At 39.4% G+C, this 25,141-nt stretch overlaps 1 protein-coding gene across 4 annotated transcripts in view; it reads right to left on the bottom strand.

Annotated features, from left to right (window-relative positions):
• Positions 1 to 25,141, bottom strand: part of CLSTN2 (calsyntenin 2) — a 713,200-nt gene that overhangs the window by 262,945 nt on the left and 425,114 nt on the right. For 2 of the 4 annotated variants that reach the window (XM_045031412.1, XM_045031413.1), the window contains exon 4: positions 23,671 to 23,726. The exons of the other annotated variants lie outside the window; for them this stretch is intronic. In XM_045031412.1, the coding sequence (XP_044887347.1) occupies positions 23,671 to 23,726 (56 nt within the window). The remainder of the gene's footprint in view (positions 1 to 23,670; positions 23,727 to 25,141) is intronic. 4 annotated transcript variants of the gene reach the window in all.

The raw sequence follows: 25,141 nt of genomic DNA, 5'->3' as shown, positions 1-25,141 counted from the left end.
GCAATACTCCAGATGAGACCTCACCAATGCCGAATAGAGGGGAATAATCACTTCTCTCGATCTGCTGGCAATGCTCCTACTAATGCAGCCCAATATGCCGTTAGCCTTCTTGGCAACAAGGGCACATTGTTGACTCGTATCCGGTTTCTCATCCACTGTAATCCCAGGTCTTTTTCTGCAGAACTGCCACTTAGCCAGTCGGTCCCCAGCCTGTAGCAGTGCATGGGATTCTTCTGTCCTAAGTGCAGGACTTGTCCTTGTTGAACCACATCAGATTTCTTTTAGCCCAATCCTCCAATTTGTCTAAGTCACTCTGGACCCTATCCCTACCCTCCAGTGTATCTACCTCTCCCCTCTGCTTAGTGTCATCTGTGAACTTGCTGAGGGTGCAATCCATCATCCAGATCATTAATGAAGATGTTGAACAAAACCAGCCCCAGGACTGACCCCTGGGGCACTCCGCTTGATACTGGCTGCCAACTAGACATTGAGCCGTTAATCACTACCCATTGAACCCCATGATCTAGCCGGCTTTCTATCCACCTTATAGTTCATTCATCCAATCCGGATGTGAAAAGATGTTGGGGAAGGATTCTTCTAATAAGTCAGAAGTTAAGGGGGCCTCCCCATGTGGTTCACATGCATGTTTCATACATTACAGGTGGAGTTTTCTAAAATGCATGTGTGCTTCTCCCTGAGAGTTCAAAAATCAAACCAGCCCTCCCATGCAAAAAAGAAAAAAAAAGATTTGAAAAAGATTAAATATCATGATTTAAAGCCAATTTCCTAACTGGCCATCTGTCTCATGAAGTTGAACTAGTGGGGTTGGAAACACTGGAGGCAGAACTCAAGTGCAGTAGATACAAGAGGATTCTTTGGGAGGCTGGGCACAAATCCCTGGCTTACTGAGAATCACAGCTTGTGGTACACATTGCCTGGAATAAGCAATCATGAAACAGATTGAACACTACCATGCATATTCAGATTGCCTTAAATCAGCCCTCTATCCATCCAACATAACAACTGGGAAGAAAACTCTGCAATGAGAGGCAGGAAGAGATTACCTGCCATTGAACTCCCTCATGCAGGAGGGACAGTTGTTCTTCAGATTTTGGTATTGCCTGTTTTGGGGGGTGGGGTATTTTGGTTTTTGTTTTAGCTGATTTTGGTCCCAATTACATTGTAACCAATTGAAATCAATGGGAGTTTTCCTGAGTAAAGAATGCCAGACTTAGTGCTAACATATCTTGTTCCAAATGTGCTTGCACCAAAGAAAGTTAATATTGTGCAATAAAAGAAATCATAATGTAGCGCAACTATAAGAGTGAACTCCACATAACACGGTGATGATTCCCTTTATTATAAAAATATTTCTTTTGCTCTGATGTTAGTGATCAAGTTTAGTAGAAACTCAGTCCTAGACTAAGCATACAGATTTTTCTTTAACTTGACCAACTCCACTTCAGTGCTTACCAGAGGTATAGGAATATGATTTTTTGAAGAACTGTTTTTGATTGAGGAATTGATTAATCTACAGAAAACACAGAGAGCCTGCTTATGGTTAACACAACTGGCAGACAACATCTGCAGATACAGGAGCCCTTTCAGGCAAAGAGTGCTATACTGCTAAATTACAAGGAAGCCTACTTTATCTGAGCACACACATGAAAAAGGGTCTTGGATATTGTCCTTGGATATTGCTCTTCACAACAATGATCATGCTCAAGTGACAAGTAGCTGGAACTAGCAAAGTTGAAACGTTATAAGCACCTGAAAATAGGATATTCAATTGGAAACCAATATTATATGTAACCTTAACTGTGATAGCTTCTGCTGTTCCCACTTTGACTTTCCAACACTAACTTACATGTTAAAATAGAGACAAGGTGGGTGAGCCCAGATCTGAGGAAGAGCTACGTGTAATCTTGTCTCTTTTACCAGCAGAAGTTGATTCAATAAAAGATATTACTTCACTGACCCTGTCTTTCTAATATCCTGAGACCAATATGGCTACAACAACCGTGTTAAAATAACTTCATTTAAAAGTAAAAAATAATTTTGAAACTGACCAGGAACTCAACATGTGACCTGAAAATCAATCTGTGTTCTTTTCTGCTTCTAACACGATCTCCAGTGCAAAGAATTTTGTAGTTGGAAACTAACGATTGGTTCTGATGGAGATACATGAAGGGGAACAGAAGCCAGCTAACTGCCCATGGTTGTTTTAGCCATGTGCCTCTTTCAATTGTTAATACCTGGAATTCAGTCTTGAAGCTCAGACACACAGTCTTGAAACTCAGACTGCTCAAGTAGTATGAGAGATTTGTTTTGCTAATAAAGTAAGTAGATGGGAATGGATCTGCGGGAAAAGAAGGTGATATTTTAAGATAGTATTTTTCTGACTACAACCTCACTGAAAAACAGAAGACTTACTTTTCTGATTATTAGGGTTATTCTATTAGTATGCTGTAGATTTGCACTAACACTTGGCCCCTAAATTTACTCTACTCTAGAGCACGTTAAAACACTCCCTTCATCCAAAGCACTGGCCCTTATATGATGGTTCAGAATTCAGCCTACAGTATTTCCCATATGATCTTATGTGACAGAACATGCTAACAATCTAACCAAAGCTGGTAATAATCTACTCTTGGAGAGGAAAGAAGGAGGATGGATGACACGAGGATAAAATTTAAAAAAATCACAAGAAAATAAAAATTAAAAAGTGGTAATGGTATGTACTTCACAGTTCCAGCAGAAAAAAAATAATTACTGTGTATTAGATGAAGCCAAAAATGGAATTTAATATCCAACAGACGCTTGTACAATCTAGGAAAACTTCAAAATCTAGGGGCCAGATCCTCAGCTGGTGTAAATCAGCATAGCTCTATTAAGCTCAGTGGCACTATACTTATTTACATGCATTGAAAATATGGCCCCCAGTGTCTAAAAACAGCTGGTAATAGTGGTAATTAATCAAAAGATAACTATTCCCAACCCACTGCGAAAACAATGAAGATTAGAATATACAACAAAGACTACATAACGAGATGATTGTTGTGTTTTCTTCAACAGCTTTCTTATTTTGTTTGCAAGAATACAGATTTTGTCATATTGTTTAAAGAACTACTTCCAATTTAATTAATCAGCTATTGTAATAGTGTAGTGATGGGACGGGGGCTATATTCATTATGTATAGATACAATGCAAAACTTTTTACAGTAAATTGGTGGAGATTTCTTTGGCAATTTCCTGGATAATTGAGGAATCTCTGATTTCTGAGGCTTCAGGGTTAATACTCCCAGCAGTAATGCCTCAATTCCAACAGGTTAGTAATTCCATTGCTTTTATCACCATTTTTGAATTAACATATCACTATCCAGGAGACATTTTAGGAACAGTAATAAAAGTGGTGGAAAAAACCAACAGAACTTTCTCCTCTTCTTAAGTGACCGAGCAAGGGGAAGGGGTATGACAATTGCCCAGTGGCTTAGTGACTATCCAATGCCCTATCAACTACCATGTAAGCATAAGTGCTGGAACTAGGGGCTGCAGCACCCCTAGCTTGAAGTGGTTTCCATTATATACAAGGTTTACAGTTTGGTTCAATGGCTCTCAGCACCCCCACTATAAAAATTGTTCCTGCACCCCTGCACGTAGGAATGTGGTGGTCAGGCTTCACAACTACAATATATCCTTAACGTGTACCCTTTCTTCAAACCTGCTGCCTCTATCTGTTCTTGAAACCATCTCCAAGTGTGAACTAAACTGGGCCTAAAGGTATCAAGAGCCAGTGTTTGTTCAATTTAAAATAAGTACCTTTTTCTTTCTAGAGTAATGTTTGCAAGCAATATAATTGGAAATGAACAGCTGCATCATATGGACATGAACATCTGCATCAGCTGTGAAATCTGAAGGTAAATCAGTAAATCTCAAGAAGGAATGTCGTGTAAATTAATTGGGAGCTCGTGCTTGCTATGTGAACATGGTGAGAACATCTCTCTGTTTTCTATGCTGAACCCTTGACAGGTGTAAATGAGAAAGCTGTTCTATTTACAGGACATAGACAATGGAAAAGTATTCCTGGTTCCTCCTATACTCCAGTTTCCTTCATTCTATAATAGACTCATATGAAGAAGTAGATGAGGGGGTGATTAGTAGAAATTTATCAAGAAATCTGAAACAGAGGAGAACAAGCAGGAGTCCTCATTTCTCATAAGTATCTGACTTTCTAAAGTTATCCAGGCCCAAGTTATTTCAAAACTGTGCTCCAGCTTCCACTTATCCAACTTCTACATTTGTTGCAAGCAATGAAAGAATCCCTGAAGACTTAAATACTACTACTATATTGCTTAGAGGTGGTCTAGGAAGGACAAAGTTCATCCTAGGCATAGTCCATAGATTCCAGCATTCTGGATTTATAGCTGATTGGTAACTTTTTCAAAGCAAGGTGTTTCTCTAGCTACCACACCATTTTATACTTTGCTTACTTTCCCTGTGGTCACAAAAAGTGAATCTGAGTGCTGCTCTCTTCTTTTGCCGGGTAGCCGTAAGCATACTTTTCGGTGTGATACTGAACATCTATCCCAAGAGGAACCAGCAAGTAAGTGAAGCAAAAAGAGCTAAATTGCATTCTCCCCAAAGAAAATATTAGGGCTTGAAAGACCGCAGTTGATTTAATTGAAGCTATACACCATTCAATGATTTACACTAGCTAAGCATCTGGCCCATTATTTTCATATTTACAGTATCTGAATGATACTATTTTCAATTACTGAAAATCATAGCATTTAATTTGCATTGGTGTGTGTTTGTTTTTTCCCCTTTTTTAGTTTCTCTGTGTGTAATAATTCAGGATACAGTATGTGCATACTGGTTCATAGTAAACCAACCACATATGTATAAATATTGAGTTACCCATCCTAACTGGACTGCTTGTTTTAAAATATTATTAGAGAAAAAGGTGGCAAGAGTAAGCAGAGGTGCTAGGGTAACACCTATTTTACTAGCTTGATATCATTTGGTGATGAAGATCTGATAAAATGCTCTGCGGACATAAATCACCTAAAACTAAGGAGGAGTGGGGGTAGGAACCATTAAAGGAAAATCCTTTTGAAAAATATGAAAAGTTAAACTCTTTAAACTATTCACTGTAGGTGACCAGTTCTGAGTGGAAAAGACCTGGTAGTTATTTAGTCAGTGACGGGAGTGGAATAAAACAGGTGAGGTTGGAAAGATCAAGGGCAACTATAGCGGAACTTCTATGTAGTAGATGACAAATTTACTTTTATTAAGACCACCTGCCAGACACCTGCAGCAACTGAAAATAACTTGATTCAATTCCTGCTTTTTTATTTGTCTTTTTTGCTGATTTCTACATTGTCTTTTCCCTACATCCCAAAATACCCTTGTGCTGAGACTTCTTTTACAAATACAATAGATTGAGAAAAACATTACTATTATTTATGGTTGTAATAACATCACACAGAATACAGAAGAATGGCAGAGACGATTAAATAAAGAAAATAAAAACAGCAAGCTGGTGGTGGTTTTATTTTTATTTTCAATTTGTGGTTCAGCCTATATATATATTTTTCTAGGCGTAAGAGAATATTATTTTGTATCAACGAAGAAGGTTGTAGTGTGAGAAATATTGTAGCCAGTGAATTATCTGCAGCTCATCATATAACTGCTCATTTGCAAGCAGGAGATTTATGTAGTGTATTTTTTGATTTGCCAATTCCATCAAGGCATTTTAACTCACTCTTTGCTAAGAAATTCCTGTGAGTTTTTAGGACTATTCCTCACAGAGCAAGGGGTAAAATCTCAGTTTGGTGCATCAACGGGGGGAGGGATAGCTCAGTGGTTTGAGCATTAGCCTGGTAAACCAAGGGTTGCAAGCTTAATCCTTGAGGATTGAGGGATTTAGGGATCTGGGGCAAAAATCTGTCTGGGGATTGGTCCTGCTTTGAGCAGGGGGTTTGGACTAGATGACCTCCTGAGGTCACTTCCAACCCTGATAGTCTAAGAATTAGCCATGTAAATCCCTGAATATCAAGAAAAAAAACATTTTAAAAGAGATTTCAGAGAAAATATAGTTTGATATTTTTATTTTGTGAAAATTATATACAGACTACTACCATTACTATTTAAACTGCAATAGCAGCCCATGCCATGGTCAGGGCCCCATTGTGGTAGGGGGCAGTACATACAGACTGGGACAACATAGTCATGGGCTTAAAGAATTTACAGTCTCAACAATTAAGACAAACAGTGGGAGAAAGTAAATATTACTCCTATTTTACCTGGGTAACTGAGGCACAGACAGATTATGTAATTTATGCAAGATCACACTGGAAGTTTGTAGTAAAGCCAGGAATTGATCCCATTTCTCTTGGGGCCAGACCAGAATCGTTTTCAGGAGAGCTTCAGCAGAGGCCAAGAATCAAATCAGAATAAGTCTTAGCAATCTGCATGGAAAAAGTATTTTTCCAATTGTTGGGAGTTAATAGCAGAAATGCCAAAAGCTAAAGAATAGGCCAGAAAACTCTGGATTCTGGGGCTTCACATAAGACACTTCCCCTTCAAATGCTTTTTTCATGCCAGTTTTCAAGATTAGGAGAAGGACATCTTATTATAATAAAATGTTAAACCTCAGATTTACTACCCTGGTCAGCTACTGTAAATACTGTCATCTAATCTGTATTTAAAATTATGTGATCATGTCCCAGGGAAACAATAAGATTATCAAGAGGGATGGACCATTAATAATGTAGTTGCTTAGTAGAAAGTCTGCAAAAATAGGAGGAATCAGAGAAGGAATCTGAGGTCAAACTACAGCTGGTGGTTTGATGAAAGTAATTCTACAAGTCAAGCATAAGGAAGCCGCTCTGATGCCTACAGTGTCTAATGGCTTTGTATTTTACAGATGGTCATGTTGCACACAGGGGGCTGGTTGGAGTACACTTCAATTGAACTGAAAGCCATGAGACAGTCATTTGGAAGGCAATGTTTATAGAGGGTGCACCTTAATGATCAAACAGTAAATTGTGTATAAAACAGCATGCAGGCTTTTTAATGTGTTTTTTTTAGAAATGCCTTTCATTGTCAAGGTTCAGTAATGAGCCCATTCATCTACAAAAGGGTTGATCTCGTCTGAAGAAATACAGAAAACATAGGATATACATTTCCTAATTTCATCATCTTGTAGCTATTAAGAAATTGAAATATATTATATGAAAAACAAAACCACTGAGATGCCAGGATGAGTATTACTGAAGGAGGAATGTGTTTCCCTTAACCTCCTTTTGGCAACTCTTAGCTTGTCAAATTTATAATAAAAGTTGTCCTTCATTGAAAGTGAATGAACGTTTGAGTGAAACATTGCTTAAACCTCCCTCTGTGAACAATCTACACTATAAGGCATTCCAGCTATAAACTTTGGAGGCTATATTTTTCTGAACTAACAAGATGGCCCAGAGTACATTTCATCTAGGGTAGGTCAGTTTAAAGATGGTTTCCAGCTCTCATTCTCACCTCTCAGTTAATGTTAATGAACAAATAAATCAGTGTTTACAATATTGCAGAATAAAAATTTGATAAAACAGATGCCAAACTTAAATAACGAGAACCGAATCAGTTGTGCATTTGATTTTTGGATTCTCCTATTTTTGTATAAAAACTATCAGCATTCCAAAACATACAATTATGCTTTGAAATGTTCCAAAAAACCGACAGGAAAAAAAATTAACTTGGAGTAAGGAGTTAAGGCTTTAATTAGACTCCAAGAACTGGGAGAACATACATAACTATTAATATTAATATTTGTTCAACATCTTTCAACAAATTCCCTGAAGACTATACCAGGCACAATGCAGAAGAAATGTGTAACAGTAATATTTGCTGGAAATGTAGGAATGCAAATCTTTTGCATGTTGTTGTGGCATTGTACTAAAGGAGGGAGTAACAAGAAGCAGCTGTATTTCCAAGGAAGGACATTTCTGTTGACCCAAGGAACTTTGAGCTGAATGCTTTGAAATTTAACAAGGGCCTGAGTAATCCTCACGAATAGTTTTCGGGAGAGCTTCAGCAGAAGCCAAGAATCTACGAAACTGGACATTGACAAACCAGTTGAATACTGAGTAGTAGTATGAGTGAACTGAATTGCCTGAACAAATTCATATTTTAAACAAAGGGAATGGAAAATATTTTAAGATCTGGCTTCTGTTTCTAGATCACTAACATTAAGATGCCCAGAAGAGTAATTTTTTCTTGGGTAACTTTTACCACCTCTTTTTACTATTTGTATTTGCCACAATAAACTCCATTACTGAGGCCATAACCTACTCCTTTTCTGCCTTTTTAACAGACATTTAAATAGACAGAAAATGTTTTGGTGGGAATAACTGATGTCTTCGGTATCTGCCAGGTTCCTCCTCTATGCAAACCAATATATTTCTGCACAATGACCTGCATGTGTATGGTTAAACGTGGCTATCATCTTAGCAGCTCTGACTCTGAAAAAGATTGAACTGCATAATTGGTGTTTCCAGCCGTCTGTCTTTTTTGTTAGACGTCATTTAAAGGACATAAAAATGGAGAGAGAATTTCATCCCATTGCTTTTGACTTAACAAATGGAATTAGGCTACAAATCAGAAAGCATTTTTTTTTAAATCAGTAAAGTTGTTTAGGCAATGGAGTATGTTCCAAGCCAAGTAGTGGCTTCAGCATCACCCAGTACTAGACTGCACAAAGCTGACAATATAATGTAGGGAACAATCTTGCATTAACTGGAGGATGTATTGGATAATCTTACACAAAATTGATGTAGAAACAAGATGTCTAGAAATGTTCTACAATTGCTTCAGAAGGCAGAATATTCTTAGTACTTTCCTTGAAAATGGACTACACCTCAACTCCCCCTGGAGACTGGAGACCAGAACCAGAGGACAGAAACTTATTTTAAGGATACGTGGAAATAAGTGTGATTGAGAAGAGTTCAGATTTTAAACCAAGTCCTGATGAAGAATTATATTCCTGTGCTGTATCTTAATAGGTCATAGCATATGGTCAGTGTGTTAAGGAACCCAAAAGACTTTCAAGAACCCTTAAGAGTAAGGAGGCTGAATGTATTCAGTAACTCATGCTAGATGAGTGTTTTGAATGCAAAAATGTAAATTTCTTGCTCTGCACTGAAGGAATTTATATTTGTCAGATAATAAGTTCTTAATTTCTTAAATTAAGAACTCATTGTATTTGTAATTATCTCTCCCCCTCCTTCATAGTTATCTTTCTCGCACTTTCTACTTAGAAGATCACCTAAAAGCATTTTATTTATTGTCCACTGTGGGTGATCTCAGGAGTTCTTATGACTATTAGCGTACGTAGCATGAGTCAAGAGGCTGTTCTTTCACAGAAATCTTAAACACACACTAACCTGATGGGTGAAGCTCTGTTACTTAGCTAAGATGAAATTAGTATACTGGAAAGTAAATTCCCCAGAATAGAGATAAAGAGCAAATGAACAGTGAATGTATTATGAGCAGTAAATCATTATTTTACTTCTGTTGTTCTAAAATATTTGTAATTTCTTTCTAAACTGCATGTCAGTGCAGAGGTAAGGCACATGTCCATGAAAAGAGGACTGTGATTAAAGATGAAAAATTGCACTTCACATGAAAGGGAAAAGTATGAAAAAAAATCGAATGTACATTTAAAATCAATTTCTTTTAATGTGGGGCACAAACACTCACATGCCTTGATCACAATCATCTGTTTATTGCACAGCATCACTATTGGGCAGAGTCAAGGGTGTTGGACTGCCTTAACAGTGCATTTCTTATCTTAGCATGGTTGTATTTCTCTCAAGTGGAGTGATAACTCAGAATTTCCTGGGTTTATAATACTTGGTTTGGGGATGATTACAAAATCCCTAACGTTTTAATCTTATATTATTCATAGGTACTCACAGGGGCGGCTCTACGTTTTTGGCCGCCCCAAGCAGTCATGCCCGGGAGGCGCCCCGGAGCCGCGGGAGCAGCGGACCTCCCGCGAGCATGACTGTGGAGGGTCCGCTGGTCGCACGGCTCGGCTGGACCGCCCGCAGCTGCGGGCGGTTCGCAGGTCCGGCGGCTCCGCTGGAGCTGCCGCAGTCATGCCTGCGGGAGGTCCAGCCGAGCCACGGGACCAGCGAACCGTCCGCAGTCATGCCTGCAGCAGGTCCCGTCGTCCCGGGGCTCCGGTGGACCTCCCGCAGGCATGACTGCGGCAGGTCTGCCGGCCCAGCCTGCCGCCCCCCCGGGAAAGGGCCGCCCCACGCGCGTGCTTGCCGCGCTGGGGTCTGGAGCCGGCCCTGGGTACTCAGCCTTAACTCCACATTAACATAGTTATTTGTTTAGGGATATTTTAATAGCGATTCCAATTGATGCCCTTATTTCATCTCTGTCCAGTTCCAAGCAGATAGATGTCCAGATTAAAAGGAAAAAAAAAACGCCACCCACAACTGGAACTCATATGCAGTCCACAGAAAGGCCAAGGACTGCCTTGCCACAAAGAATGGTCTTCTCTCTCATCGATACTGGTATTCTGTCCCTCCAGGTTAAGAATGAGGCATACAGGGAGAGAATTGTTGAAAACCTGAAATGCCACTACCCTTCTTAGGTCTGGCTCTATAGATAAAAAAAAAAAAAAAAAAAAAAAGAGGACATCATTCTCAAAGACCATCAGTCCAATACTCTTTAGGACCCTGAAGGCCTGAGCCAAATGTCACATTGAAGTCAACAGAAACATTCCTATTGAATTCAATGACTTTTACATCAGGCTTTAAGGCCCAGATCCACAAAGTGACTTAGGTGCTTAACTACCACTTTAGGTACCTAAGGTCAAAATTTAGGGACCACTGACATCCTGAAAACCCTTGCTCAGCTGCCATCTAACTCTGGAGGTGCCTGAAAATCCCTTGGCACCTACATTTTTGCTCTAAAAGACCTGTGGGCACGTAGGTGCTTTTTTATGCCTAAGCCTCAACAGGGATCCTCAAAGCAGGTGAAGGTAGATGTTCCCCTACCTATCCTCCCCAATGGTTGGGTGGAAGGAGAGAAGCAGGAGGGTTCCTCCCTGTAAGCATGCAGACTCACCCCTGTGGCACCTCCTGCTGGTTTCTGTTGGGAATTAACTCATCCAGCTTCCAGAGCACCCTCTGCAGGGCGGTGATCTGCCCTACCTCTGGCCCCCATGTCCCTCCCAGGACCCTGGTGCCCCTTTCTCTGGGGTGCTGCCCCTCTGGCAATAACCCCTCAGTCTCTGGATCTCCTCACCCAGGGGAACCCCCACCCCCTATCCCCACCTTGCTTCAGTGTAAGGCTACTACCAGTCACCAACTAGCCCCTGTTACTTGGGGCAGACTGCAGTGTATGCCACTCATCACTGGCAAGGAGGGTTTGGGCCTGCTGCCTCTGTCTAGCCTTGGGCTATCCCCTACAACCCCAGTACCTGTTTAGCCTTATACTAGGCTGCAGCCTGGGGGGGTTTCCAGGCCAGAACTCCCTTGTTCTTTCCCGAGCCCTGCTTCACTCCAGGTACCTTATCTAGCTCCCCAGCAGCCAGGCCCATCTCCCTCCACAGGTAGAGGAGACCGCGTGCCTTTACTCCTGGCTCAAGCCTTTATAGAGCCAGCTGGGCCCTGAATGGGGCATGGCCACAGCTGTGCCTGCTTCCCCCAATCAGCCTCACTGCTTTTCTCCTCCCACAGCCCTCCTCCAGGGTTGTTTTAAACCCCGCAGGGCAGGAGTGGGTAAGCACCCCACTACACTCCCATATAACCTTTAGCTCAGGATTTAGGGAACTCCCCTGGGATGTGGAAGACACCAGTTCAAGTTCCCACCTTCCTGATGTAGGCAAGCAATTTGAACTTGGGTTTTCCATATTGCAGCGGTGTCCTCAACACTGGGCTGTGGGATATTCTTATTCAACTCTCCTGCTGAAGCTGATCCACTTTGTATACATAAAATAATTAAATATTCACTAGCCCAGAGAAAGAGTGAGACTGATTCTATAGCTCAGTGATTACAGCACTCTCCTGAGAGGTGGCAGACTTATGTTCAGATATCTTCTCCTCATCTGGCAGATGGTGAAAATTAACCTGGGCCTCCTACATCTTGCCACTTTTTTTTTTTTAATTTTAAGTTATTTTTTTCATTCTGCCACCAAACCAAAACAATGGATATTCATACAACTCCCTGCTCAACTGCTCGTCTTTCTGCAGATGTATAATCTTTTGCAGGATCAGGGCCTGAGTAACAAATAGCAGAAATTGGCTCAGTAAATTTCATAGCATTATTTAAAGATTTCAGTCATTAATTTTGATCTTTGTTTTGAAAAAGATAAAAACAAGGGGAAAAAAAACCCTTGCAATTAACTTCAGGTTTTCATCTGAACATTTCCAACCAGCTACTACATATTGTGTTTGATTAACTGCCTACAGCTAACTTTGGTTCAGTTTACATGATGCTATAATATGTTGATGTTGATTTATAGCAGCATACAATAAAAATGTAATCAACAAGAAGGAGTAATTATGAGCTGCATTTTAATTTCACACAACAAAGCAAGTTCTGCATTACCACTGGAGGAAAATTAGATACTAGAAAATTACTGTGAATGCCAAAAAAATTATAGTATAGTATTCATTCAAACTATTCCGACACCAGCTCACAAGAAACTTGTTCTCTAAATGTACACAAATACGTAAAATATTGCTTGAAAAATGCAATTCTGAATTTACAAGCCATATACAAGTGTATGGTTGTGAGACATTTCAAATAGCAGAAGTCAAATGATGGTTAAAGAAAACACACTAAAAAACACTAAAATACATACTATGCTGATTGTAACCTGGTAAATGTCCAATAAGACTAAAAGCTAACTTGTTCTTTTAATTTAGAAAGATCATTGGTTAAATTATTTAATAAATCTGCTGTATGCAACTACATTAAGGCCAGGATCCAAAATCCACTGAAGTCAATGACAGTCTTTTCATGCATTATAATCTAAGCATCTGATCAGGCCCTACAAGCATTTTTAAACCATGAACCCTGATCAGTCTCCTAAATATTCTAGTTATAAAAGGTTTGATAACTAAGATTTTATCAAGGTAAACCATTGAAAGTAAAACCTGAAGACAGGTTACCACATCAAAGTATTATAGGACATACTAACAAGTAGATGTAGTCAAAGCGACTATATAAAAAATGCTCCTCTTCTTACTAAACAAATCTCCTCCCTGGGTTAAGTGGTGAGAGCTAGGGGACTTCTGGTGAGCCCTCACAATTTCCACTGACTTCAATGGGAAATGAGGGATGCCACCAGGGTGTGGTTTCCGCCATGCTTTTAAAGTTCTATCTGTTTGCTACAGCTACAAAAATTCATCTGTACTACTGTTTACTCTGCTAGCTCTGCAAAGCCAATTCCATTATGGCTGAGTGAGCTGGATTCCATTCATGAATAACCAACAGAATTGTCAGTTAAATTCCACTTGCAGAATCACTTTTAGTGGTGATGATGCATGAATCAGAATGAATACAGCTCATCTCACATCCCAACCTGACTCGGTAGCACTGGCAGTTACAACTCCCTCCCCTTGGGGAAAGAATTGTGTACAATTTTTTTTTGTAGACAGAAAATATATTCTGGAAGCCCTTGACAGACACAAACTTGGAACCCTGTGATGTTCTTCAGTCAATTTCCAGAATATCTTAAGTATAATAGATAAAAATCATTTAAGAAATAATTTCTTCTAAGTTGCAGTGATTAATCATATAGGCTTTCAAAACCAGCACAGAAAGAGACCAGAACTATAAAACAGAAAATAGCCCGACTCAAACAAAGACAGTCTGTGCTGTAATTTTAACTTCTAATTTTTAAGTCTCAAAAGAAAGTGCCATAGACTGATAATTCATTCTGAATGGTGACTCACCATCTAGCATGAGCACATATTAAAATTTACCAATTCCAGCTGAAAGTAGGAAAAGTAAGAGTAAAAAAAAAGGAATTTAGAGAGAGAGGTTAGAATAAAAACTAAACAGATGAACGTTTTGAGCCTGATAAAAAGTTTTAGGTTAGTTTCTGGTTTATCCAAACAGCCCTAAGAAAACACAGCTTTTCAATGGGATCAAGAATAGCATGTTCAACCTCAGAGTTTGTGGACTGGCACAGGTATAGACATGCAACCATGGCTTCTTTTCCAATCTACTCAGCAAGGGAAATACAATGACAATACTCAGTAGGATTGACTCTAATTTACTATACACTTGTGAGAAGTTCTCAATCCAAGGCCATACTGAAGAATTGTTCAATATACTTCTTTCCATCACTACCTTCTAACAAAGGAAACAATTTCAAAGGAATATGTTTTATAACAGGTGTTTCCATGCCCCTAGTTGCTAGCTAATATCAATTGCTTTACATGTGAGCAGCACACTGATCTATTAGCCACCTTGTCTCTCCTTCCTGCAGCAACTTTTGACTTTGTATCTTTGAGCACACTCCTCCTCCTCCTCCTCTCAATCCTTCTTCAGCTAACTTTGCTTTCCCTTCACACTATCCTTATTGTACACTTTCTGCTTCCTATTAACTTCTCCTCTCTGATCTCTCTCTCACACCTTTCAATGGAAGTGCTGCTGCAATCACTATTTTCTTCAGTTTTGCAGTTAATCCACAGAGAACTGTCACATTTCTTCCCTATTGTGGGGTTAGGATTGTTAGTGGATGGGGTGGGGTGGGGTCAAGCAGTAAATGGATTACTTTGGCTGGTGGCACACATCTCCCCGGGGGGAAGCTTCAATCAGAAAACACACACATACCCTCTTTATGATTTGACTCTCATTCTAGAGTGAAGCATTCAACACATGAACAAAGTCTTTGATTTGTCTTAAGAGCATTATGAGGAGGGGATTGTTGCCTCTGAGGCAGCCGACACTTGGCCACTGATAGAGACAATATAATGGATTATTGCCTTGCTCCAGTGCTTAATTTGTAATGAAAGAGGTGCCGGGCCTCAAGCAAATTCTTTACTTTCATAACTAATGCAGCAAGCCCAAAGATGCCAGGACTATGAACTGCCAAGCCCAGAGGTGCTGGGGCTCAGCCCTGGCACAAAGTAAGCACTGTCTTGCTCTGCTTCCAATGTTCCAGTATGGTTCCTGGTTATAGACAGATTTTTCATATATTTTGGCTGAAACATAATAAAAGTTTTGTGTAGTAGTGGTGTTGCCCTTTTAAAATGATCAAAGTACAAGACAGAGACAGACAGATAGATACCCTCAGCACATAAGAATAAGGGAAAGCTATTTTCTTTCCTTTGGAATACTTTTTCTGCTGTATCTTATGGGACTTTTTTAGCGCATTAATACTTTACATTGAACCTGGAATTCCGCAGTAAATCTTTCTAGTGATTCTGAGAGGAATCAGCACTCTCAGCTAAACAAATCAGAAGCATTAAGAAGCTGGGGTAAAAGGGAAAAGAAATTGGATGTCTGTGAAAGACTCTCCCACAAGTCTGCCATGCTGGCATGAGAACCTATAATGAGAGGCTGTTCCCTCTCTCCTGTAGAATGGAAGCTCACCCCCAGCTGATACATGTCAATAGAGAAACAAAAAGTAAGCTCTGACGATGACCCTACACTGATGTTTCCTATCCTGATACATTTGGGCATTTCAGCAGAGATTAGAGTTGGAAAGTAACTCTAGGTGCTCAGGTACTACAATGATACACATTAAGATAAATCTGTAAACAGACAGAGACTAATGCTGGTAATTTAGGATTATGAGGTTTTTTTAGTCCCATTCAAACTACTCTCTCAAGAAAAACTTTGAAAAAAAACCCTTTGTTTATTATGTTTACGACTCATTTTTATTATCATCATTTTGACCAACATCCTTGGGAGTAGGTAGAAGGGGGAAATGAAATAAAATTGTAATGACTGGGGGGGAAAAGAAAAATTAAATTTAGTTTTTCTCCAAATTCCTCTTGGTGATCAGTATTTTACATTATTTTCTTAGTGGAATAAGCTGGAATCAGAATTGACTTAATAAACAAAGAAGAAACTTACTTTTATGCATTAACGACTGCACAAAAATGTTTTAAAACCCTACCAAGAAAAACAACATTACTAGCACTTGGTTGGTTTCATCAGGTTTAAAAAAGAACAGTGGCCATGACTAATGTAATAGAAAGTTTGAAACTACAGTGTGTGATTTATATGAAAAATGCTTCTTTTTCATGCCAGCTGTTGCTGGTTCTGATGGCTTCATTGGTACATGTTTATGAGGTATTTAATTGAATAAAGACTGGTTTATAGGAGCAAAAGAAATGGTGAATAATCATGTTCATTTAATTCACTTGGGATTCAGCTTGTTTTCTGCTTCCTTGATATTAATGAAAAGAAATCCAATTTGTTCTACATGGCAAAATATGTAATTTAGATGCTCATTAATTCAAGGTTCAGGTAGCAACTCTCTGAGAATGTTGTCTTTAAAGTGTTTATTTTCTAAGTTAAGTAATCCTTGGCTGGAACAAAAAAAGATCTTTCACCAAGTACAGTAAAATTGGAGATGCCTTTTCACTTTTTCCATTGCAAGTTTACATATTTTTGCATTTTATTTTCATATTGAAAGCTACAGTATGTCTTTGGCAATGGTACCAGTCTTTTGACAATATGTCTATAAAATATTGTTATAGGACTGATTATGTATCATACATAAGCTTATATCAAGATATGTATGACAAACAATATGACATGTAATATAAATCAAAACTATTTACATTTATTAGGGCATCAAAAACAATCCTCCTTTGATAAAGGGTAAAGCTGCTTTCATGTTTTGGTTCCCAACTATGTTAATTGCATTATGAGCTCCCTTATTAAGGTATTTCTTTATGACACCTCAGTAGTAGGAAGAGGGCCTGAAACATAAGCCCTTGTATCAGAGGCCTGAGGCTTGGGCTAAAGTAGTGGTCAAAACTTTGCTGCTATAAAGCAAAGTTACGGTAAGTTGTGAGTAAGAGGCAGGTCCTGCTGACAGAATCTGGCAAGAACAGGGCTGGTATTGCAGAAACACACATTCCTAAGAAGTGCTAGGCACAAAACACACATGTAAACACATTCCAGAAGGGTGGTACCAGAACACCCCATACCAAGAATGGCGCAAACACATTCCCCAAAGATAACAGGAATACACTGACCCCTCTTAAAGATAAGGTCAGGATGACAGTGTGATGGGTAGAAGCAGGAAGTACCAAAAAACTCATGAGCAGGGCTGGTTGATAAATTTCTACCAAAACATTTTCCTTTTCAGAAAATGGGGTTTTGTCAAAATTGAAAGTTTCCACAGCAAGGGACAGATTTTGGCAAAAAAAATTTCACAGTGAAAATAAAAACTTAATATTTTTGGTTTGGTCAGCATTAATCTCTGCACCTGCCTGAGCTGCCATTGTGCCTCATCGGTGTTGTAGTTCCAGGACACGTATGACCCCATTCTCCCCTATGTGCAAAGCTCCCCGGCTGGACTACATTTCCTATGGGACACTGTGATCTCTCCCTGTGGATGAGCTTCCTATTGTGCCTCATGAGCAGGGTCCATAGGGACACAAGAGACTCAGAGCTCCTATGAGGCACTGTGGCAGCTAAGGTAAATTCAGAGATTAACATTGACTTGACCTGAAATTAAACCGAACAAACTGAAAGAAAATGTTCTGAAATACGGGAATGTCGAAACATTTGGTTTTAACTGAAAATGTCAAAATGAAATGTTTCAATCTTTCTGAATCAAAAGTTTTGCTATTTTGAATTTCTGATCCTAATCAGCAGGGAAACAAATGTCAAAAAAACCAACAACCAACAACAACAACAAAAAACAGAATTTCCGGTGTAACGAGAAATGGAATGTCCAATCAGCTCAGCTCAGGAACTTCTCAACCAAGTTTTGCACATCGAAGTGGTTATTTATAATATTTCAGATAAGATTCAGATAACTATGGATTTTTGGAGCCTATATGCTCTGCTGATGCAGAGAAATTGTCAATATTCTACCATTATTACAACCACCTCTTTGGGAGCTTTTCTGAAACACTTTCCTCTCCTCTCTTCTGTAGCCTGCAGTGGTGGGTGGCAAGTGGCCTAATGTTCGAGAAAACACAATTTCTAAATTATTGTTTCATTATTTCAGACTATTGGTGTCTTGTTGGCCTAATTTTCAGTGTTCAGTACTTACAAACCTTCTGTGCATCTCAAAGCCAGAATGATTTGTCTTTGCAATGTATTTTCAATTTTGCCGCAGAAGAGAATTGCTACATTGAGGTCATTTTCCAGGAATGTGCATTAAGGAAATGAGTCCTGTCTCATCCCAAACATTTTTGCTTGCAAACTGTCAGCTGTAGGAAGTGAAAGTACAAAGATTATAATGAAGTATCTTTTTCATCATACTTCCAGGTTTCTATGCTTGTGTCTTAGTTCAGATTCTTGTATTATCATTGTTCTGCTGGTGCCAGAGTTTCCCTATCATTTTGCACATAACCCCTAGAAATTTTAAAATGGAAATAAACTGTTATCAAGCAACTAGCCACATCCAACAGCAAGACTTCAGCATCCCACTGACAAATGTTAAGTCGTGTCATCTTCTCTCTATGGCATGAATAAAATCCTATTACAAATCCAAACTTGATTCTCCTGGTCTTCTATAAAATTAAGGAACAATTTAATTTCTGTTATTATAATACTAGTGGATTCAATAGCCACAAATTTAGTTTCTAGCTTTTTGATTGAGCTATTTAGGGAGTACAATTATCTGTTGCTCTTGAACCTGAATGCGCGGCTTGTAGTCAGCTTGCCATGCACATTGTAGTCCATTATATGTTGAGATTTCTTTTTAAAGAAAAGCTTTGGAGAAATCTACTGGTTACAAAAGCAAAACTGCACTTAAGAAAGTGAATAGAAATATAGACAAAGTAGAAAGTATGAGGTTCAAAAGTCACTAGAAACTGATAGTGTGGGACACTCCTTCCTGATCCTAACAGATGTTCACTGATCAAAGCTTAAGAGAAAGGAAAATTGAAAATAAGAAGATCCTGACTACATTATTCTAGAGGGGAAGAAATCCTTCTTGGCTGTAATCTAACAATCAGTTTTCTCTTGCACTTTTATAGAAAGTTACATAAAGCCCCATGTAAATTGGGTTATCACATAGACAGGGGCCCACATTTTCAAATGGGATGCTTCAATCAAAATCAGCAATATTTACAAATTGATTAATTTGCACAGTGAAAACCTTATTTGTTCTTGAAAATCAGGCAATTGCACAAGGAAACCAGTACTTAAGAGTAGTTACACAAGCTGTGCATGGAAGTGGAGGATTTCAAGTGTCAATTTTATTTTATTTTTGTGTGTGCACATAAATGTATTATCTCGCCAATATTTTGTGTACAGTGTAACAGGGTTGGCTGCTTCCCATGCAAACTCTCATGGATGGGGTGCCTCTGTAGTGCCTCAAAGTTGTCCCTCAAAGGGATCCTTACACAGATTCTACACTCTTTTTTCTGAGGTCAAAATACCTCTCTTTGAGGTCTGAGTTATTCACAGAAAATAACTCAAAATAAAACTCAAAGCCCCGACTTAAAGTCCCACAAACAAACATTTCTCTTCCTGCTCCCAGGCTTCCCTGCCTGTGGTGTTCTGAACTCTTTCCCTTGCCTGCTCATTTGCAGGCTACTCCCAGCATTTCCTTAGGATACATCTACACTGCAATAAAAAACCCACACCATCATGTCCCAGAGCCCAAGTCAATTGACTCAAGCTTGCTGGGCTAAAAATAGCAATAGAGACTTCAGGCTTGGGCTGGAGCCTGGGCTTTGAGACCCTTGCTTCCGATGGGTCCCCCTCCAGCCCGAGTGTCTATGCTGTAGTTTTTAGCTACGCAGATCATGCCCCAAAAGCCTGGGTAATCTGACCCAGGCCAGCCCAACTGTGCCATGGGTCTTCTATTGCTGTGTTGATGTATCCTAAGTCCCAAATCCTAGGACTCTGCTAGAGCCTGCCTGTTCCTAGCAGTCTCTGTTCTTGCTGAGCATTTACCCCCTCACTGCCGCTTCCAGCTGCTTGTTATAGGGGAAAATCACCTCATCCCTCTCAGGTAGGGTGTTGCCTGTAATCAGGGTGGCCAGGGCTGCCCCAGAGGCAAGCCAACTTGTTGCATACAGTTGAAGGGAATCTTATGAAATGTCGAGCCTTTATATGTCACACTATTGTTTTTATTTGTATGTGGGGGTTTTAAAATGGAGGAGTTTCACTGAAGAGATTTCAAAGAAAAAATAGATTTGTTTCTTTGTTAGTTTTTTCCTCTGGTGTCATATGGGATATAGATACCACACTTGTTAATTGTATACACTTGAATGATGTAGCTTGTTTAATAGAGTGTTGTTATTGATTTGACCAGATTTTGATTCATGCTCCATTTACCTTTTAAAGACAATATTCTCTGGTCATTTGTGCACTGCATTTCACATCACTTACATAAGTCATGTAACTTATAAGAGACATTCTGCTATTCAAGCTGCAGCTAGATCCACCCCTGCCGTGCAAGGAAATGTAGTTCGCATGGACCCAGTGTCCACAGAAGCAATTGCACCCATGTTGAGATTCACCCTGGGGTACTGCTATTGGCCACTCTGGAGATTCCACCAGGCAAGGATACCTTTACATTCAGCAACACTCATTCAGAAGCAGTAACTGGAAGAGACTGTCTGAAACAGGATGTCTCTTGGGTGATCAGGCTGTTCTACTGACTGGCTTGCCACCCACTAATACAGTAAAGGCTGCAGGTAGCTTACACCACTGTGCACTCAATCCAGGAAACTTTACAATCATAAGGGGTCCACAGTCAGTGTGGTGCAGCCCAATGTAGAAGTGAATTCAAGACCACTGTTTACATCAATATCTTGCAAGGTGCCAGAAATCAGGTACACTAACCACTAGGCTCCCAGTGACCTATCACACACATCCTTAATTATGAGCCAGAAAGCCCACCCATTGTAACACTGCAGAGCTGCAGTCCCATGTTCAAGACCATATGTATACAGTATGCAAATAAGGAAACAGTACAATAATATTGCAATCGCTATTATAACCAATTGTTTCAAAGCTGATGTAATATGAGAACCATGTTAACAAAGCTAAAATATTGCTTTTGGCAAGACAATTTTGCCTATTCCTGTGATGTCCTATGGAATCAAATGGAAGTTCTGCTACTCCCCACTGGAGATTGGTCAACATAGTCTCCAACTCTTGGTGCAACAGTTATGAAAGATATACCCAGTGCTTATTATTTAATCATCTGCCCCACCCTCATTCATTGTAGTACTTGCAGGTGAAAGTCTGATATATCATCCCTATATTAAATTAATAGTAAAATTTGTCATAGCATAGGTCTTTGTAGAATGCTGTTAAGCACTCGTCCATCATATACATAATGCCCTGATCATGCAAACACTTAGGCACATAAGTCTAAGACTGATCTGAAGCTTAAAGTCAATGGACTTCAGTTGGCTTTAGATCAGGTCCTATATACACAAGAATGGTTCCACTGCTTTCAGTGGGACTACTCATGCATACAAAGTTACTTACATGCCGTGTTTTCAGAATCAGGCCCAAAGACAAGAGAACACTTTTCATGGTACACATTGCTACAGGTAGGGTTGCCAATTTTGGTTGGACATATTCCTGGAGGTTTCATTTCATGATATAATCTTTAATTAAAGATTAACCTTTAACTCTTGGAGACACCAGGACAATCCTGGAGGATTGGCAACCCTATATAACCTATAGGGCACTGGACTGTTTGAGAGGGCCATGGCAGTAAATGGTCATTAAAGATCCCATGGCTCTTTGTGCAAGAATTGGGAGCTGGGACATGCTCCTACTTCTTCATGGTGAACTCCAGGTGGGGATTGGGGGAGAAGAAGATAACATTAAAAACTGCAGCAAAAAAACAAAATACAAAAAACACTTGATCCTAGAGTATCTAAGGACCACATTAAACAAAGCAATAGCCACTGCACTGGAGATGTTCTTTGCACCTTCACTCAAAGGCAGGAAACAAACTGGAGAAGAGGCTTATGGGAGTCAGCCTATGGTGTTAGAGGGCATCATAACAGGTGCTGGGCCTGAACTAGGCTGTCTTGCCTCCTGCAAGCATGTGTTACTTTCCTTTTGTAAATCATGAAATAATGAATATAATCTAATATGTTTTAATCAGCATGGTTGCCCCTGCAATGTAAAATATTTTCCATCTTAGAATAAATTCTGAGTTTTATAGTGTAATCATTTAATTTGAATTAGAAACTAAACTATAAATGCTATTATAATATAATTAAGAATAAAAAGATATGTTTTGCATCACAATTTCTATAACATTCCTGATGCTTTATTTACCAGCTACTTTATCTTCACCAGAAGTCAGGATCAAGTATGTAGCCTCCTCACGAATAAAATGTGAACTGAATATTTTTTAAATCTTCAGTCTTATCATAGCAACATCATCTTCAGACTGATACAGTCACATTCCAAAATAATGGAGGCAAAAATAAAATCAGATTAAAAAAATATACATCAAGAAGTTATGACAAGCATGCCAAGTACAGTAGGGTGGTGGTGAACTTATGAATCAGACACATGGCATTCTGAAGGAAATAAAAACAGTCTGCAATTTAAAAAAATATATTTAAGATTCAGATTTTTTCCTCATTATGCTAATATTCTATTTTAATGTATTCATATGGGAAATTAGCAGATTACCATTTCTGATTTTATTTTGCAAACTGACAAGCCTAAAATAATATATCAAACCTACCCATATGGAAACATATTGTATCTCTTAGCACATTTTCAACTCTTACTATCACTGTATTGCAACATTCATCTTGTGAATATAGTCTTTAATGACCTTAGTTTTGGGTTTTCATATTGAGATGGGGGAGAAGAGTTACCATTGCTTGATGGAAAAATTATTGCAAAAGATCTTAAATCATGAACCAAATAATTCAGAGAAGATCATATTCATGCCTTCAGGGCAGACAGAGTAACTATTCAGGGAAGTTCTGCATGCTTGTGGAGGACGAGTTTAGCTTACACTAAACTGAAGGTCTACAGCTTAATATTGTTGTGCAGTGAGAGTACATAATTTAACATGAGTGGAGAAGAATTTTCCAGATTGCCTTGCTGGGCATTACCCTTTTAATGTTGGACCAAGAGTGACCCTACCATGATCTCAGATGGGAAGCAGGCATCAGAGTTGTACTTTTGTAAAATCTTCTATTACTATATATGGATACACTGCAAAACATGCCCACAAATTTGAGATTATAACAGTGTTCTATGTGGTGAGGTAAAGCGGGCAGAGAGAGACCAGACTCAGGCAAAAAATAAAAAAGGAACTTATTACTTTGTTCTGGTTTCCAAATACAAAAATGCACAGATTCCACCTATTAGGAATCGCTTTGTTGCCAGCAAAAAAGTTGCTATTATTTGGCAGTGGATAATATGCAGAAGGCAAGTTTGCAAGGCAGCAGTCAGGGAAGGAAGTGCTGGGATGTGCTTTCGCTGGTCATACCCCTGCAAACCTACCTGAGGCGCAATCTGTCCCACGTCTTCCATCTGGGGTGCTAGCCCGGCAAACCTCCCTGCACAGGGACAACATAGGAGAGGCCTTTCTTTAAAATGTTGCTAATAAGTGGCATGTCGTTGCCAATATCTGAATCCCATTAACATTGATGTTAATGGGATGAGTTCCCAGCAATAAGTTTCCATTAACCAGAAGTTGCTAATATCAGGATTGTTACTAAGCAGAATCTACAGTCTTGCCCAAAATGACTCATATTGGACCTGACGAACTGGAAGGAGGTCAGAGAAGTGCTGCACAAACAAAAAGACCAAGAGGTTTGAGGGTGTGATGTATGAGAAGATTTTTAAAAAGCAATAGATGGGCTAAAATGGGGCAGTCTATCTACAAATGTCTGAAGATCGTAGAGAGAAAAGTAGGAGTTAAGGGATGCATATCGCTGTTATTATATATATGTGCTATGGAATAGTCTCCCATAATATGTGGTAGGTGCCTTATAGACTGAAGCATTTAAAATGAAGGTGGATGAAACACCACATAACATACCCTAGGGAGGAAAGATGGGCCAATGATTAAGGCTTTTAAGTTTGAGACTCAGCAGACCTGGGTTCAATTCCCTGCACCCATATGACTTGGGGAAAGTCACTTTGAGTCACCTTCCTCCCTCCATAAAATGGGGATAATAATGCCTCCCTACTTCAGAGGAGGGTTGTAATAAGGATTGGGAGGTTCTCAGATACTTCAGTGATAGGGGAACACCTAAGATACTTTGGTGAATATTCCTGAATCCATTACAACTTTTCCATCTCTAACCTCTATAATTCTATGACATTAGAAATATTCTATAACAGTAGGGGGGAAAGCTATCATTTGAATCTTATTGATCAAATTGGAAAAGACATATTGAATCTAAAATTAAGGAGAAAATGGAGTCTAGAGGAAAAGTCAATGAAAATTTGTAAAATATATATATTGCTGGGTGCTTGATATAGGATATTAACTGGAATAAGAGAATACATCTTCTGTGTCAGAGGATCAAAGTCCTCTGAATACAAATAAGAAAATATCTTTCTAAAATCAGAATACCTTAGTCTCATGTGCATGAGGAAAAGCAGAGAAAAGACCACTTAAAATTGAGAACAGAAGGTCATAGGCTAGCACTACGGGCTTGTTTACATGATGAATTACTTTGTGGCAAGCCAGGGTGTGAATCTACAGCACACCACATTTCTGTGTGGCAATATCCCATGTGGACATGGCTACAGCGGACTGAGGAGTTTCAGTTCACTATAGCATTGTCCACATGGGATGTTACTGCACAGCAGATGGGTGCGCTGCAGATTCAAAGACCAGCCATAATTCACTTGGCTCCAAGATTAAGTTCTCTGGGACAGTGACTGTTATGGAGCCCTGGGACTGGAGCACCCATGGGGAAAAATTGGTGGGTGCTCTGCACCCACCGGCAGCCAAGCTCCC

The sequence above is a fragment of the Mauremys mutica genome, chromosome 9 (genome assembly GCF_020497125.1).
Source record: "Mauremys mutica isolate MM-2020 ecotype Southern chromosome 9, ASM2049712v1, whole genome shotgun sequence".
In the NCBI taxonomy this organism is placed as follows: domain Eukaryota; kingdom Metazoa; phylum Chordata; order Testudines; family Geoemydidae; genus Mauremys; species Mauremys mutica.
Note: the sequence above shows the minus strand (reverse complement) of the source record. Positions and strands in the feature narration are given on the sequence as shown.